The sequence below is a fragment of the Blastomyces gilchristii genome (genome assembly GCF_000003855.2).
Source record: "Blastomyces gilchristii SLH14081 genomic scaffold supercont1.4, whole genome shotgun sequence".
Taxonomy (NCBI): domain Eukaryota; kingdom Fungi; phylum Ascomycota; class Eurotiomycetes; order Onygenales; family Ajellomycetaceae; genus Blastomyces; species Blastomyces gilchristii.
The window spans coordinates 3,038,239-3,055,262 of record NW_003101679.1 but is presented as its reverse complement, the minus strand read 5'-3'; the positions used below and the strand labels follow the sequence as shown (position 1 = coordinate 3,055,262).

The following is a 17,024-nucleotide window of genomic DNA, read 5'->3' as shown; positions in this document are numbered from 1 at the left end:
CTTCTTATTCAAAGAAAGAATCAGTGTCAGTCTATACTATCACATTACATTAGAGAAAGATTTGAAAAGATAACTATGAAAGACACTTTGATGAAACAGGGAAAAGATTAGCTTCTGCTCAAACTCACAAGCAGATGCTTAAAGAGATTAGATAATAATAATTAAAAGAGAAAATAATAATAAATATAATTCTTATATCTACTGTGATGAATAACATATATAATATGAAAGTCATAATAGACAGCAGTCTATGTCACTATACAATAATTAAATCTTCAGTTATAAGACACTGTATTCTTCAGTATATGTTCTTATCAAGATCTCAACTTCTCATAGAATTTAATAATTCAAAAGATGTTTACATTTATTACATAATAAAACTAAATATAGATGTCAGAGAACATCAATATAAAGATACTTATATATATAAACTTAATAATCTTGACTATAATTTTATATTAGAACTTGTCTAACTATCTGAATAAGACATCTTATTGAATACTTGAAACAGAAGTTTAATATTCTCTAATAATAATTGAGTTTATGAGAATGATATTCATAAGACTATAAATCTAACATAGATCTCTGCTAACACATATAAAATACTCTGAAAGAACTTCTCATGAAGTTGCTGACAAGATCACTGATAGCAGAATTATATAGTAATCTACTCTGTCAGTCTGATCAATATTAAAAAAGCTCTAGAAAAGTTATTCTGTATTATAATAATAGATTCTTATACAAAACTAGACTGACTGTGTGACCGTGTTTGAGACCAGGATCAGAATATTTGATAGTCTCATTACCAATTCAACTGATCCCATTACACGGTTTTAAGATTATATAGTGATTTCATACTGTCTCAGTGAGACTGACTGTCTACTGTTATTACACTTTTCAAATGAGATCATAATTTCCACTTCTCAATTTAAATTATTTTTATTGCTTTAAATGACTTTAAATCTCATTTAAGTGTTATCAAAAAGTGTTACTTTTTAAAAAATTAAAAATAGGCTAAAAAAACCTTAAAATGTCTAAAAATAGTAACTTTATGCCAAGAATGAGAGTAAATGAGATCAAATGAGATCACTTTCTTATTTTTTCTAAGTCATGGTCTCATTTTGAGATTTGATATATAGTCACTTTGCATGTTTTTTTAATGATTAGTTCCAGTAGAATTCACACTAAGAAATGTATGAGATCAGATCAAATGAGATTAAATGTGAAATTCATGATTCTGATGATCAGTCTATATAAAACTCTCTTAATAATATTATAAATATCTAGATATCTTCTGATAAGATAATGTTATAAATCTATTCTTCTTACAAGACTTGAAAGTATATCACAGTTTCAAGCTGAAAAAAAAGAATGATAAAAATCTTAAATTATTATAAGACTCTCTTTATAATATGTTCTGAGATGAACTTCTTCTTCTTTAAAAGACACTCAATAATCTGTTGAATAAGATATTTATACACATTAGTAACTCTTCTACTGCAGCTTCTATTCTCTTTGTAAAGAAATCAGACAGAGGACTCGGATTCTGTATAAACTATTTAGAACTGAACAGATTAATAAAGAAAGACTGTTATTTCTTATCTATCATTAATGAAACTCTAGCATGCATCAGACAAGCTTAATAATTTATAAAACTAGATATTATCATCACATTTCATAAGATTTATATTATTAAAGAAGATGAATGACTTACAGTATTCTGAATATAATATAATCTCTTTGAATAAGTGATCACATCTTTTGAATTAACTAATGCTCTCAGTATATTTCAGAAGTATATTAACTAAGCACTCTAAGATTTTCTTGATAAGTTTGTATCTGCTTATCTTAATAATATTCTCATCTTTACTGATGAGTTCAGAGAAGAACATCAAGAGTATATACAAAGAGTATTATAACAACTATAAGAAGCAGAGCTATTAATAGATATAGACAAGTATGATTTTAAAGTCAAGAGTATAAAATATTTAGATTTTATCATAGAAGCTGATAAGAGAATCTGAATGAATTCTGAGAAGATCTCTATCATTCTTGAATGAGAAGTCTTATACACTGTGAAAGATGTATAAAGCTTCATTGAATTTACTAACTTCTATTAATAATTTATACAAAACTTCTCAGATATTACTAAACTACTTACAGAACTTACTAAGAAGAACTTTGTATTTCAATAATCAGTCAATACTGAAGCTGTATTTATACAGATAAAGAAGATATTCATTAATACTTCTCTACTAATAATATTTAACTTTGACTGTGAGATAGTTATTAAAGCTGACTTCTCTGACTATATTATAGAAGAAGCTATATTGTAATATAATAATGAAAATATCTGATAATTATACATCTTTATATCTAAGAAATTGAGTTCTGCTGAGTGTAATTATGAGATCTATGATAAGAAACTTCTTACAATAGTATACTGTCTAGAAGAATAAGACTCTGAACTCTGAAGTATCTTCATATTTAAGATGATTACAGATTATAAGAATCTCAAGTATTTCACAATCATTTACAAGTGTAAGAAGTCTACGCTGAATAGATTGATATAATATATAGATCTTATATAACAAAGAGAAAAACGTTAGAGAAGGAAAGAAAGAGAAAATGTGAGAATCAGTGATCAGAGTGAATATTTATACGCGTATGTGATGATGTATGCAGTAGAGCTTCGGGGCGGAAGAATCTATACGCATTCATGATGGCTGAGAATCAGTGATCAAGAATGGCTGAGAATTGAAGCATACACATTCAAGAATGCAGTGATTGAAATCTGTGAAGTATAACAGAATAGTCTATATAATTGATCAGATGCAGCCCGTCACATTAGTCCTCTCTTTTCAGAAGCAGTTCTCATCAGTCAAGAACTACTGTTTTGAATAATATGAAACTCAGAGTTCAGGTCAGATAATTGTATCTGACTCATTTTATGAGATATTATCAGTTGCAGCTGCAGGGTCTCTTATCAAGAATATTCTCAATCTCTCACTCAAGCTCATCATCTTCTTCTATGATGCCTGATGACTGTCAGTTGAAAGTCAGTTGAGAAGAGAACAGGTCAGTGACAGTGTGATGAAGCAAGCTTGTGTGAAAGACATTATAAATTTCTGATAATATGTCAAGATAGTAGTTATAACTATCTAGAACTTCTATCACTTTATACTTTATATGATGATAATTCAGTGTGTGAGATGAGTGTGTGATCTGTATATTCTTAAGATTCAATTATATCAGATCTTCTATCTTATATTGTTCAGCAGAGTCTCAGTAAACATTGATTTAATCTTCTTAATTCTGTTTAGTGCTCATTATGAAGACTTCTGCTCAATCACAGATATCTTGAAGTTTCATTACTATATTATCAGTGATCTGAATTGAACTGTAGAGATTCAGTGTGAACTGTATAATCTCTAGAAGATTCAACACTTTCATATAATAACTGTTTATAAGAAAGAACAGGCTTATATCTGTTAAAACAGCATCTCAATCATTGATAGCAATCTCTGTGTGTAGAAGAAGATCATATCAATTATCTTATAAGTAGTTACAGAACTTACAAAGATAATTCTTTATAGTCTGAATTATTTATTCTAATACATCATCAGTCTTAGAGTGATAGACAGTTAATAAACAGTATATAATTTTAAGAACTTGATAGATTCTTATTCAGAGAGTACTCATAAATTAACAGCTCTGATTCAATACTATAGATCTCAGTAATTTATACATTTAATAAAATAGGCTTCTTAGAAAAGCTTCAGTGACTTGTTCAGTATTCATCTTATCACAGAGTTTCAATATTACACTCTTACTCAATCAGTTCACAATGATCAGAATGTTTCTACAGCTCTTACTCTCAGAGAGATCAATAGTAAAGTCAATTATCATATCTTATCAGATTCTATCAGAGATATTAAGCAGTTTCAGCAGGCCTTTTCTACAGTTCTTTTATAAGATAACAGAGAAATAATAGTTACAGTTTCAGATAAAATATCTGATACTGTTTAATATCTCAGATCAGTAGAACTTCTGAAAGATTATTTAATACAGTTATTCACAATCTGAATGATCAGTTATATATGAATCATGCATCTTTTACATTATTCAAGTGTGTAAGAGTTTGAAGTGAGAGACTCAACATTGTTTATAAAACTGTAGAGTATTATTGTCATTGATTAAGCATTCTGAGATGTCAGCTCTTATACATAGTTCTGAGAGAAATTGAGATACTTCTTAATGTACTGCTTCAGTGAGTGCTTGAAGAAGTTCATCAGTTTAAGCTGTTACATGTCATAATTCATCCAGTGTAGGTTTCAGAGAAGTCAAGATATTAGTGTTAATATCAGTACTGATAGCAGTTCAGAGAGAGAGTGTTCTAATTGAAGAAGTGTATATAGTATCATGAGTTGTTTCATCTTGATCAACTAATATCTTCAGATCTAGAAGCTGATATTCTCAGTTCATTCAACAGATATCTATTACATTGAAAGGCATATCTTACTCTTATCATGAGAGAGTATCTGTCATTGAGTTCTGACTGCTGAGATAATAGTGTATTATAAAATAAAAGCAGCTTAAGAACTCAGATCATTGTATCTGTTATTCAGTGAGTTTACAGATTATTATAAAGTATTTGAGATTCTTATAATCTGTGATTATCTCAAATTCAGAGATACTTCAGTGTTTGAAGTCTTATTCTTCTAGATAGTATATGATTGTGAGAAGTTTCTTATCATAGATCTTATAATTGCATTCAGCAGAACTCAGTTTCTTAGACATGAAGATATATAATCATAGAATATCTTTATTATCATATTACAATATCACTTCTTCTATTACATAGTCAGAGAAATCAGCTTCAACAACTGTCTTATAATCAGAGTCAAATGTTATTAGTAGAGAGACATTGATGAACATCTTCTTTATCTATATAAATGCAGCTTCAGTGTCTGCTAATCACTGAAATACTGAGTTCTTCTTGATAAGTTCTGTAAGTAATCTTATGATATCTGAGAAGTGTTATATAAATCACTGATAGAAGTTAGCAAATTCAATGAAGCTTTATACATCTTTCACAGTATACAGAGCTTCTCATTCAAGAATAGCAGAGACTTTCTCAGAATTCATTTGAATTCTCTTGCCAGCTTCTATAATAAAACTCAGATATTTAATACTCTTGACTTCAAAATCACACTTGTTAATATCTATTGATAGTTCTGCTTTTTATAGTCATTGTAATATCTTCTGTACTTGTTCTTGATATTCTTTTCTGAACTCATCAGTGAAGATGAGAATGTCATTGAGATATGCAGATGTGAATTCATCAAGAAAATCTCAGAGTGCTCAGTTGATATACTTCTAAAATATACTGAGAGTGTTAGTCAGTCTGAAGAGAGTAACTATTCATTCAAAGAGATCATATTGTGTTTCAAATGCTGTAAGTCACTCATCTTCTTCAGCAATGTGAATCTTATGAAATGCAGTGATGATATCTAGTTTTATAAATCATTGAGCTTGTTCAATGTGAGCTAGAGTTTCATTGATAAGAGATAGCAGATAACAGTCTTTCTTTGTTATTCTGTTCAGTTCTTAATAGTTCACACAGAATCAGAGTTCTTCACCTGATTTCTTTGTAAAGAGAATAGAGACTGCGGTGGAAGAATTGCTAATATATATGAATTCTTTATTCAATAGATCATTGAGTGTCTTTCAAAGAAGAAGAAGTTCATTTCAGAATATATTGTAAAGAGAACTTCATAACAGTTCAGAGTTCTTATCATTCTTCTTCTCTAACTTGATACTGTGATTCACTTCAGAATCTCATAAGAGAGGTATATTTATAATATTATCTTGTCAGAAAACATCTAGATATTTATAATATTATTGAGAGAGTTTTGTATGAGAATCTGTTGTTGTAACACAGGATAACTTTTCTAGAGTCTTTTTGATATTAGTCAGACTGACAGAATAGATTGTTACATGATTCTGCTGTCAGCAACTTCTTTTTCAGAGTATTTTATACACATTGACAGAGATCTGTGTCAGGTTCATGATCTTGTGAATGTCATCTTCATGAATTCTTTCATTGTTAGAGAATATCAAGCTTCTGTTTCAAGTATTCAATAAGATGCCTTATTCAGATAGTCAGACAAGTTCTAACATAAGATTGTAATCAAGATTATCAACTTCATATATGTAGGCATCTTCACATTGATATTCTCTCACATCTATGGCTAACTTCATTCATGTAATGAGTATAAATGTCTTTTGAATCATCAAATCATGCGAGGAGTCAGGGTTTTGATAAGAAGATACACTGAAGATTATAATGTCTTATGACTGAAGATTTTATCATTGCATAGTAGCATAGATCACTGTCTATCATAGCTTTCATATTATACATATTATCAAGCACAGTAGATACAAGAATCATATTCATTGTTATTTTCTCTTCAAATTGTTATTATCTGATCTCTTCAAGCTTCTGTTTATAAATTTGAACAGAAGCTAATCTTTTCTCTGTTTTATCAGAGTATTTTCATAGTTATCTTCTGAATCTTTCTCTAATGTAACATAATTGATGTGAACAGACACTGATTCATTCTTTAAACAAGAAGGCATGTAGACTGATTAACAGTTAAAAGCAATGTACTCTGATCAGTTACAGTTGATGTATACTTCTTATTAACATTGATCAGTGACTTCTTCAAAAGTGATCTCAGAAACTCAGAAGTCTGTTCAGACAGTGAAGACTCTTGCTTATATATAGACATTTAAGTCTACTAAGTTTATAGCATCTGCATCATTGTTATTATTTCTCAGCATAGATGTATAAGTAACTGAGTTATTTCTCAGTGCAGATGTATAAGTGTAACATCTTCTATCACTGTTCTGTATACTCTTGAGCTTGATAAGACAGTTATTCAATGTTCAGAGCTGTGTGCAGAAATCTTCATAAGTCTGATCTTCATCTACACTTACAAGAGTCTGTAAGAGTTCAATAGTTAATATCTTCTTGAGTATACTAATCTTCATTCAATTCTTTCAAGATTGATCACCTGCCTCTAGAATCTTGATGTCAAAGTCAGAGATGAATATTGTAAGAGAAGTGTTTCTCCGTCAGATACTCTGTAATCAATCTAATACTTTCTGTTGCATGACAGTGTCTTGAAACAGAATATTAAGATATTTAATGATATTATCAGATATTCACAACACTGATTCACATACTTTTATTCATGAATAGAACTTCTATTTCATATGATTCTTCAATCATTCATTGATATATCAATCTTGATTAGTTAATGAACTGATGACATCTTTATCTACACTCAGTTTCACAAGCATTTTCATTCTTCATAATAAGTAGAGAGTGAGATCAGAAGTATTGAAATATACAGAAGTATCTAAGCATTCTTTCAGTGCTTTTATATTCAATTCTGTAGATGTTGAAATTGCATGAGTTAATTGTTAAATCTCTTCATATTGAAGTTGTTGAGTTATATGCATGTCTGCTATCTATTACTGTTGTAATTTCAACATTACTCAGAGTCACTGTGATATCACTTCTATACTCACACTTGAGAGTTCTCTCATATTATCATTAGACATGATTATATCATTTGTCAGATGTGTGATATCTGTGAAATCTGAAGAAGTGTAATCATATTCTCATATGTCTGAGTGTCAGAACTCTCAGGTCTTTCACTGATATTCTCTTATAAGATCTTATTACAGAGTCCGAGTGACTGGCAAGTAAGCTTCTATCTAAGACCTCAGTGTTCACTTAACTGTTTTTCTTTCTTACACATTGTTACACATTCGAATATCTCTTGATGAATAATCATTTCTAATGAGAAGATGATGAATGTTTTTCTAGTATAAGAGGCCTACGCTGAATAGATCGGTATAATATATAGGTCTTATATAACAAAGAGAAAAACATTAGAGAAGAAAAGAAAGAGAAAATGTGAGAATCAGTGATTGAAGTGAATATTTATACGCGTATATAATAGACTGACTGTGTGACTGTGTCTGAGACCAGAACCAGATTTTTTAATAGTCTTATTATCAATTCAACTGCTTTTATTACACAGTTTTAACATTAGATAGTAGTCTCATACTGTCTCAGTGAGACTTACTGTCTACTCTTATCACATTTTTCAAATAAGATTATGATTTTCACTTCTCAATTTAAATTATTTTTATTGCTTTAAATGACTTTAAATCTTATTTAAGTGTTATCAAAAAGTGTTACTTTTTAAAAAATTAAAAATAGTCTAAAAAAAACCTTAAAATGTCTAAAAATAGTAACTTTATACTAAGAATGAGACTAAATGAGATTAAATGAGACTACTTTCTCATTTTTTTCAAGTCATGATTTCATTTTAAGATCTTATATATAGTCACTTTGCATGTTTTTTTAATGACTAGTCCCAGCGGGATTCACACCAAGAAATGTATGAGACCAGACCAAATGAGATCAAACATGAAATTCATGGTCCCAGCGGCCAGTCTAGTATGTGGTGGCATACGCGGTGGAGCTTCGGGGCGGAAGAATCTATACGTGTTCGTGGCGGCTGAGGATTGGCAATTGAGAATGGCCAAGAATCGGAGCGTACGCGTTCGAGAATGCAGTGGTTGGAATCTGTGAAGTGTAACAGAATAGTCTATATGATTGATTGGGCGCAGCCCGCCATAACAAGCTTACTGAACAGCAGATGCAACAATCTGAGCTATTAAACTGTTTTTATTTCATAATACACTACTTCTCTGACAGTCAGAACTCAATAATAGATGCTCTCTTACAATTGAGAGTAAGATATGCCTTCTAATATAATAGACATCTGCTGAATGAACTGAGAGCATCAGCTCTTGAATCTGAAAATACTAGTTAATTCTAATGAAACAACTTATAACACTATACATATTTCTCTGATTAGAACTGTTATAGATATTCTGACTTCTTTCAAATCTACACTAAATAAATTATAATATATAATAGCTCAGATTAATAAACTTCTTTAAACACTCACTGAAGTAGTATATCAAGAAGTATTCTGATTCTTCTCAGAACTATATATAAGAATAAATATCTTAAAATACTCAATTAATAATAATAACACTCTGTGATTTTATAAATAATGCTGAGTCTCTTAATCTGAACTTCTATGCATCAGAATAATATAAGAGATATATAATTCATATATAATCAGTTATTTAAAATGTGAGTAACTATATTAAATAATGTCTTAAGAGTACTACTGCTCTAAGATATTAAACAGTATCAGACACTTTGTCTCAAACTGTAACTATTATTTCTCTATCATCTTATAAAAAGATTATAGAAAAGATTTACTGAAACTGCTTAATATTACTAATAGAATCTGCTGAGATGTAGTAATTAATTTTACTATTAATGTCTCTGAGAGTAAGAGTTATAAAAATATTCTGATCATTATTAACTGATTTAGTAAAGATATAATATTGAAATCTTGTAATAAAATAAATACTAAAGAGATTACTGAAGCTTTTTTATAAAGCACATTTTTATCAGATATATAACTTACTGAGATCTATAGTATTTAATTAAGACTGTCAATTTATAAGCACTCTCTGAATAAGAATCTGTTAAGTTCTCAAGATTATATATTATTTATTAACTACTTATCACTCTGAGACTAATAATATATCAGAATAAATAATTCAGACTGTAAAGAATTATCTTTATAAGTTCTATAATTATTTATAAGATAATTGACATAATCTTCTTCTATACACAGAGATTGTTATTAATAACTGAGATATTATTTTAATAGATATAAGTCTGTTCTTTCTTATACACAGTTATTATATAAAGATGTTAAATCTTCTAGAGATTATATAGTTCATACTGAATCTCTGCAGTTTAATTCAGATTGCTGATAATATAGTAACAAAGCTCTGAGACACTTATAACTGAGCAGAGATCTTCATAATAAGTACTAAACAAGATTAAAAGAATTAAATTAATATTCACTAAGATCTCACTGAGTAATATAAGATAGAAGAGTATTATTATTATTATTCTTCAATTATAGATGTATACAGTCAGAGACTATAATATCTATCTGAGAACTTTTAATTCTCAGAGTTTTTCCTATATCTATAAAGTCAACTATTATACATTTACTAATTTCAGATATGCAAAATCAGAAAATTCCAGCTCAGAATATAAAAACTGTTTACAAATTACAGTATTTTAACACCTTCTGATACTTTGAAACCATTTGACAATATCATGACAAAAGAAAAGAGAACATAGTCTTAAAGATAGACACATTAAATAGATAAATAGAAAAGAACAGAAAAGAAAAAGTAAAGTAAAGAGAGACTATAACAAAATAAAATTATTAAAAGATAGTATATAGCTGTTTTAACAGACTATATCTAATCAATTTCCACCTCTTCATATTCAGATATTTCTGAATTCAGTCATTTTCTTGTAGCTGCTTGAGCTTCTGATAAAAAGTCTATTAAGTATTTAATTCCTGTCTCAGTTGAGAATAAGAATTATATATTAAATTAATTTAAATCATACTTCTTCTTCAATCTGACTTCAAGACTATTGTATAATTAGACTGGCCGGCGGGACCATGAATTTCACATTTGATCTCATTTGATCTGGTCTTATACATTTCTTGACGTGAGTCCCACCAGAACTAACCCTCAAAAAAATCTGAAAATGGACCATTTCTGAGAGAAATGGCATGAAAAATGACCAGATTTAATTCAAGAACAGTGAAATAAGAGTAATTTCTCAGAATAAGCTGTGAAAGATGATCATTCTTTCAAAATCAGAATGAAACTGAGACTGAAGATCAAAATCAGTCTCATTCAGTTCATTCAGTGATTGCTTATATAATCAGAATTTGATAATGATTATTGATAATACTCATGAAACAACTAAATACATTCTTGTACAAGTTTATTCTTCACTTTCTCATGAAAACTACACTTCTCTGATATACTGTGATCAGAGATATTAAACTGTCTGATAATTTCATGTTTTACAATTATGAGTTTCTTGATTGTTTCTCCTTGTAATTGTTCTCAGTGATAGTGATAAATATCTCAACTTGAGTTGAACTTTTACTTCATTCTCATCTCTGTCAATGAAATTATCAGAATATCACATGTCATCAGTGCAATAGTTGAATATATACTCTTAACAATTTTTCATAACTCTAGAATTGATTTGGTGTGTAAATTCATCAGATTATCTTGAAGATAGCAGTTAAATTCAGTTTTATAAGTATGTAGTTTTGCCTGATTTTCAGTTGTAATCAATGTATACAAGTCCTGTTTCAAAGTTAGTATTATAGTTCTATGAAATATGAAGTATTATCAAAGATCATTACTTACTAGGAAATTGTATTTCACTGTCTTTACATCTTAAATATCTGCTCATTCAAATCTCTGATAGTTGACATTGTAGTAGTCTCAGACTAATTTAACATATGAGTCTCATTTCTCCTCTGTTCAATCTTGAGAAGTGTAGATATTAACTCAATAGAAGAGATCTAGTAGAGCTACTACAGCATAGTACTCTGCAAAAGATTGTTCAGTTTTACTGTAGTAATATATCAGTTTATTCCTTACAGTAATAATAGCCTGCACTATAGTATTATCTCAGACTGAATTTCTTTTTGAGTGATTCAACTGCTTCTCAAGATGAGTAAATAAACTGTTATACACTCATCAGGCTGACTGCAGCATTGATGTATGAGTGATTGAGACTGTCTTTATTATCTTATAAAACTGAAACAGTAAATCAATCACATATTTCAACTGAGTTCACTTCATATCAGAAAGTTTCAATATCTGAATCTTTTCTCAATCAGAGTGTTGCACTCAATGATCAATTATCTGATGCAATCAAAGAGCTCAAATAGTTATCTTATATGTTGAACTTCATTATGTTCTAACATTCTGTATCATATTCAGTGATATGACTGATTTATTTATTTATTGAATATTATGAAATTGTTGTTATTGTTTAGAGAAGATATAAATTGCATTAGCAATGTTTCAAATCTGTGATATTTAAATTATTAGTCAATCTATTCAAAATTAACAGTAGTGTTATCAAAAAGTGTTATCAAAAAGCAATATCAAAAAGTGTTGTCAAAAAACATTATCTTTTGTAAAGTGAATGCAAAAGTTACTTAAGTAATCACTTTCATCTCATTCTCATCTCAAGAATCAGTCATCTCATTATTCTTCATCTTAATATTAAGATTCTTTATCAGTGTTTGTATCACAAGTTGAATCACATGAGTAATACAGAAAATATGACCTTGTTTATTATTTCAGAAATGCAAAGTCAATTTTTGCTTCAAGCTCTTCATCATAGTATAGTTATTCACAGTTTTATCAGTTGTAATTATAAGAAGACTGAGACTAATATCTCAATAATCATTTTTAATCACAGTCATTAATATCTCTATTATATAATTCTCAGTATGACTACTGATCAATGATTCAAATTCAATTAATGTCTCTTAATAAGTTCAGTTCTCATCAATATAATAATATGTAACTCTCATAAATATAAGATTATTTATACTAGTTCATGCATTCACTGTGAGAGACACTCTTCAATAATTCTTCAACTCTGATTCTAGATGTTGTATATTAACTTTGTAGTGTATCTCAAGGTTGAATCAAAGACAGAATCAATGTGAAATATGAAGATTTGAATTAAGTATTTAAAGAAGTGTTCAGAATTCGGGGTTTTCAATTAATCAAAGAGAAAGATTCAGAGATATACACATGTGAAGTAATTATTCACAGAAGTTATCAGATAAGAGTTGTGAAATCAGAGTACTGATATGTGATCATTTTCACATGATTTTCTTCAAATTAGAAAGTTAGTGTTATTAAAAATCATTATCTGATAGAGCAACTTACCAGCTCAGTAGTAATTTTCTGATTATTTTTCTTTTATTGTCTGCATTCTGATGACTTCAGATGTCAGAAAATTCCTTCAGAGTCATGATTAGTTCATGATGAATATTTCTGAATGAAGTTGTAGTGATTGTAGCAGAGAGATGACTCTTCAGTAATCTATAATACAATCTGTTGATAATTATTTCATAGTTCATCTCAATATTTGTGTTGAGTTTTTCATAAATTTTATGACCTGAAATCAGATATGAAGAAAGAAGTAGTCATTTATCATGATTAAAAGAGAGTATTCTGTGTTAAATTGTAAACAATGTAGACTTTGTAATTCACAGTAATTTCTTGAAGAGTTTATGAATCTTTAATAGAAGTAAAAGAAGTAAAAGAAGTGAATTCAGAAGATATAATAATAATTTGAGAAAGATAATAATTTATTTTCAATAACTGATCACTGATGTGTGTAAGAAGAATTAATATAAGAGAAAATAATCTTATTTCTTAGCTTAGTTATAATTTTAGTACTAACTCAGATTGAATATCATTGATATATAAAAGTAAATAAACAATCTTGATTAATCTCTGTCATATTTCTTGAAATATATTAATATTGTGAAAGAGAGTGTTACTAAATTACATTATCAGATAATATTATTAAAAATATATTAATATTGTGAATATCAATGTTGAAAAAATGTTGATACTTATACATTATAGTGATTTGTGAATCATGATAGTTATATATATATATATATATATATCATTTCTGACTTGATTACAACTTGTACAATAATTTTTGAAAACTCAAAATCAATTTTAATTATTAATAATTAAAAACTTAAACTTATAACTAACTAATATAAAAAGAAAAAAATTTACTTCTTCTCTTTCTCATTCTTCTTATCATTCTTCACAATTCACTTCTTATTCTTCTTCTTCTTCTTCTTCTTCTCATCTGAGATGATAATCATCTTAAAATCTTTCTTCACTGTCTTCTCAGAGAAGGGTTTCTGCTGCTTTTCCTTAGCCAGATTAATCTGCATCTTAAAATCCCGTATTTCCTGATCTGCTGCCTCAGGTTCCACTTCAGTGATAAGTAGATTGACATGTTTAGAGAGCAGAGCTGTCTTCTCAATATTCTGAATCATGAAGTGTATTCAAGACCTGAATAAGGTCTCAATTCTCTTCTTCTCTGCCAGCTTCTACTAATCAATTAGAGAATAGAAGCATTATCAAAAATCATTATCTCTCAATAAATAAAAAACTTATCAGTTTTAACTTCTTTATCTCTTACTTCAACACTCTCTTAATCTTCTTCTGCTATTACTTATTTATAGTAACACTCTTCTTCTCTCTCTCTCTCTTTATCTTGAACTCAAATCATTCTCAGAACTTCTTCTGATCTCATCACTGCTGTATAAGACTCTTTACTATCTTCTTCTTCAATCTCTCACAGACAGTGCTATCTGTATTATTTCTATACTTAGTTCAGTCTAAATCTATCAGAAGTATTACTTAAAATTGTTATTATTCTACTCTCTTACAGAGCCTCTTCAAGGTATTATAACATGTTTTACAATCTGTCTTCTCTCACTTGAATATCTTCTTCTTCTCTCTCTTCAATCTGTGACAGCACTCATGCGCCTTGATGATCCGCAGAACCGCAGAATAATTGAAGAGAAATGATATAATTGATTTTAGTGAGTATTGAAGAGAAGTGAAGGCAGAAGAGATGATCAGAAATGATATGATAATGATGATAATAATGATGATGATGATAATAATAATGATAATGATAGTGATGATATTGATAATAATAATGATAATGATGATAATAATAATGATGATGATGATGATGATAATGATGATAATGAAAGAGAGAGTGCATTGAAATATATTACTAACTTATTAAATATAAAGGGACAAAGAAAATATTAACAGCTTTCAGAGATATATGAAAACAGCTACAGTATTATATAGCAACATCATCTTTATTCAATGCATGCAGTATTGATATTCTTTGTATACAGTTATTATATAATCTATATCAGAGATACATGCAGAAAACAGATCTTTGTTACTAGAAAGAATGATTGCAGTGATTCTCTATTTTCATATTATAAAGATAAGTTATTCTCATTTCTTTCTTCTCTCTTTTCTCTTCTTCTTCAACTCATCACTAAGTTCAAGCTGATATGAAAACTATTAAAACACTCTTAGAAACTCTCAAATTGAAGAGTATAGACTAATCAAATTTTAAATACAGAAGAATTAAATTATATTCAATATTACTAATTATTTATTCTCTCTCAATAAAATCACAGTCACATCTTTCTCTTCCCTTCTCTCAAATGAAATATGGCCTGTGAAAAGTGAGTATCATATCAGGTCATAATGATCAACACAGTCTCAGCACACAGAGCTGTATACACACAGTGCATGCTGAACTGAGAGACTGTGTGAGTTGCAAATCAGTACCAGCATCTCAGAGAGAGCTGTGCAGTGTGAGAAAGTCACAACTCTCAGTTACATATGCAGAGAATGAATCATCACAGTAAGTACATATGCATTGTATGAAAGTAACACTTTTTAATAACACTCAGTCTCTGATATCATGAAAATAGAGTCTCTTCATGAGATCTGTTTTTATCAGAAGTCAGAGAATCTTATATTTCTCAAGATTATCTTTATCTATCTTGTCTGTAAAATCAATGAGAAAAATCATCAATTTCAGTGTTCTGCTCTTAATGTTATTCAAGTGATGACAGAGTTCACCCTGGCCACACTTTTTAAGTGTATATTTTCTAAATATTCATATTTATACAGATATATACTGATTATTTATTAGATAATGTTAAGATAATAACTCATCACAGCTGTGTTACTCTCACTATGAGAGATACATAGTTGATAATGAATATTACAAAGACTCTGAGAAGTGAGTATTTTGAGAATACTATAACTCTGCAACCTTGATTTTTTTTATTTTTATTTTTTATTTTTTTCTTTTTCTTTTATTTTTTTTTTTTATTCATTCTGATTTTTTCTTGTTTTTGTTTTATTTTTTGTTTTTTGTTTTTTTTTTGTATTTTATATTTTTTTCATAATTAAAATTATATGAATTATAATCTGTATTTAGAAAAGTAATAATATTTGATAACACTCTCTATTGAATTTTCAACAAATGAGTACTATGTTATGATATTATGTAAGTGAGAAGTGATTTTATAATCTCATTTAATGCCATTCTCAATAATGAGATCAGAATGAAAATGTGACTAAGAATTTAAACATATTCTTTATCTGAGACTAGATTTTTATTTGAAAAGTGAATCTGAGATCTTTAATATTTGAAATAACATGATTTGAGATCAATGTGATGAACACAAATCATGATCAGAAGTAATGCTTTTAGGTAACATGATAACTGTAAAGTTTGATTCTGGTTCCAGACACGGTCACACGGTCAGTCTATGTATAATACACAATGCATTACAATATGCTCAGAATTTTCATTTGCATTGTAGAATAAGCATTCTGTTGAATCAAATCTATCATCAAATCTTTGTATATAGAATTTGAAATAACCATGTTCTAGTTTCAGCTGAATTATAGAGGAGAATATTTTCCTTTTATATTTAATTGAACAAGATTTTCACTTAGGTTTTATCTCAAATCTTGAATAATGTATGCTCTTCTTTTGTTTCTGTCAGCTTTCATTTCACTTATTTAAACAAGATTCTTTTATCTTTCTCTTTATAAAAGATCAGGACACAGTTTTTTGAATAGATCTACTTAATTCTGAACTCTTTTTTACTGCTGAATCAGTCAATTCATTGCCATGAATATTCATATGAGTACAAACTCAGTGCAGATGAATTATCAGTTTTGATATTCTTCTCTTTTGAATTTTTATAACAGAATTTAAAATCAGTTCAAGATTCATTTGATCATTATGAATCTGACTATTTTTAAGTCTTTTCAAAGCAGCTTGACTATCAGAGAATATTCATGTTTCTTTCAAGCTATTTTCTCTTTTATAAGATTTTATCTCAATAAGT

General features: G+C 28.6%; 1 protein-coding gene across 1 annotated transcript; it reads right to left on the bottom strand.

Annotated features, from left to right (window-relative positions):
- Nucleotides 1–13,880: 13,880 nt before the first annotated feature.
- BDBG_16699 (uncharacterized protein) lies at nucleotides 13,881–14,111 on the bottom strand (the record flags this gene model as incomplete). Its single annotated transcript, XM_031724592.1, has 1 exon — nucleotides 13,881–14,111. The coding sequence occupies one exon, from the start codon at nucleotides 14,109–14,111 to the stop codon at nucleotides 13,881–13,883; it is 231 nt and encodes a 76-aa protein (XP_031577413.1).
- Between the last annotated feature and the right edge of the window lie 2,913 nt (nucleotides 14,112–17,024).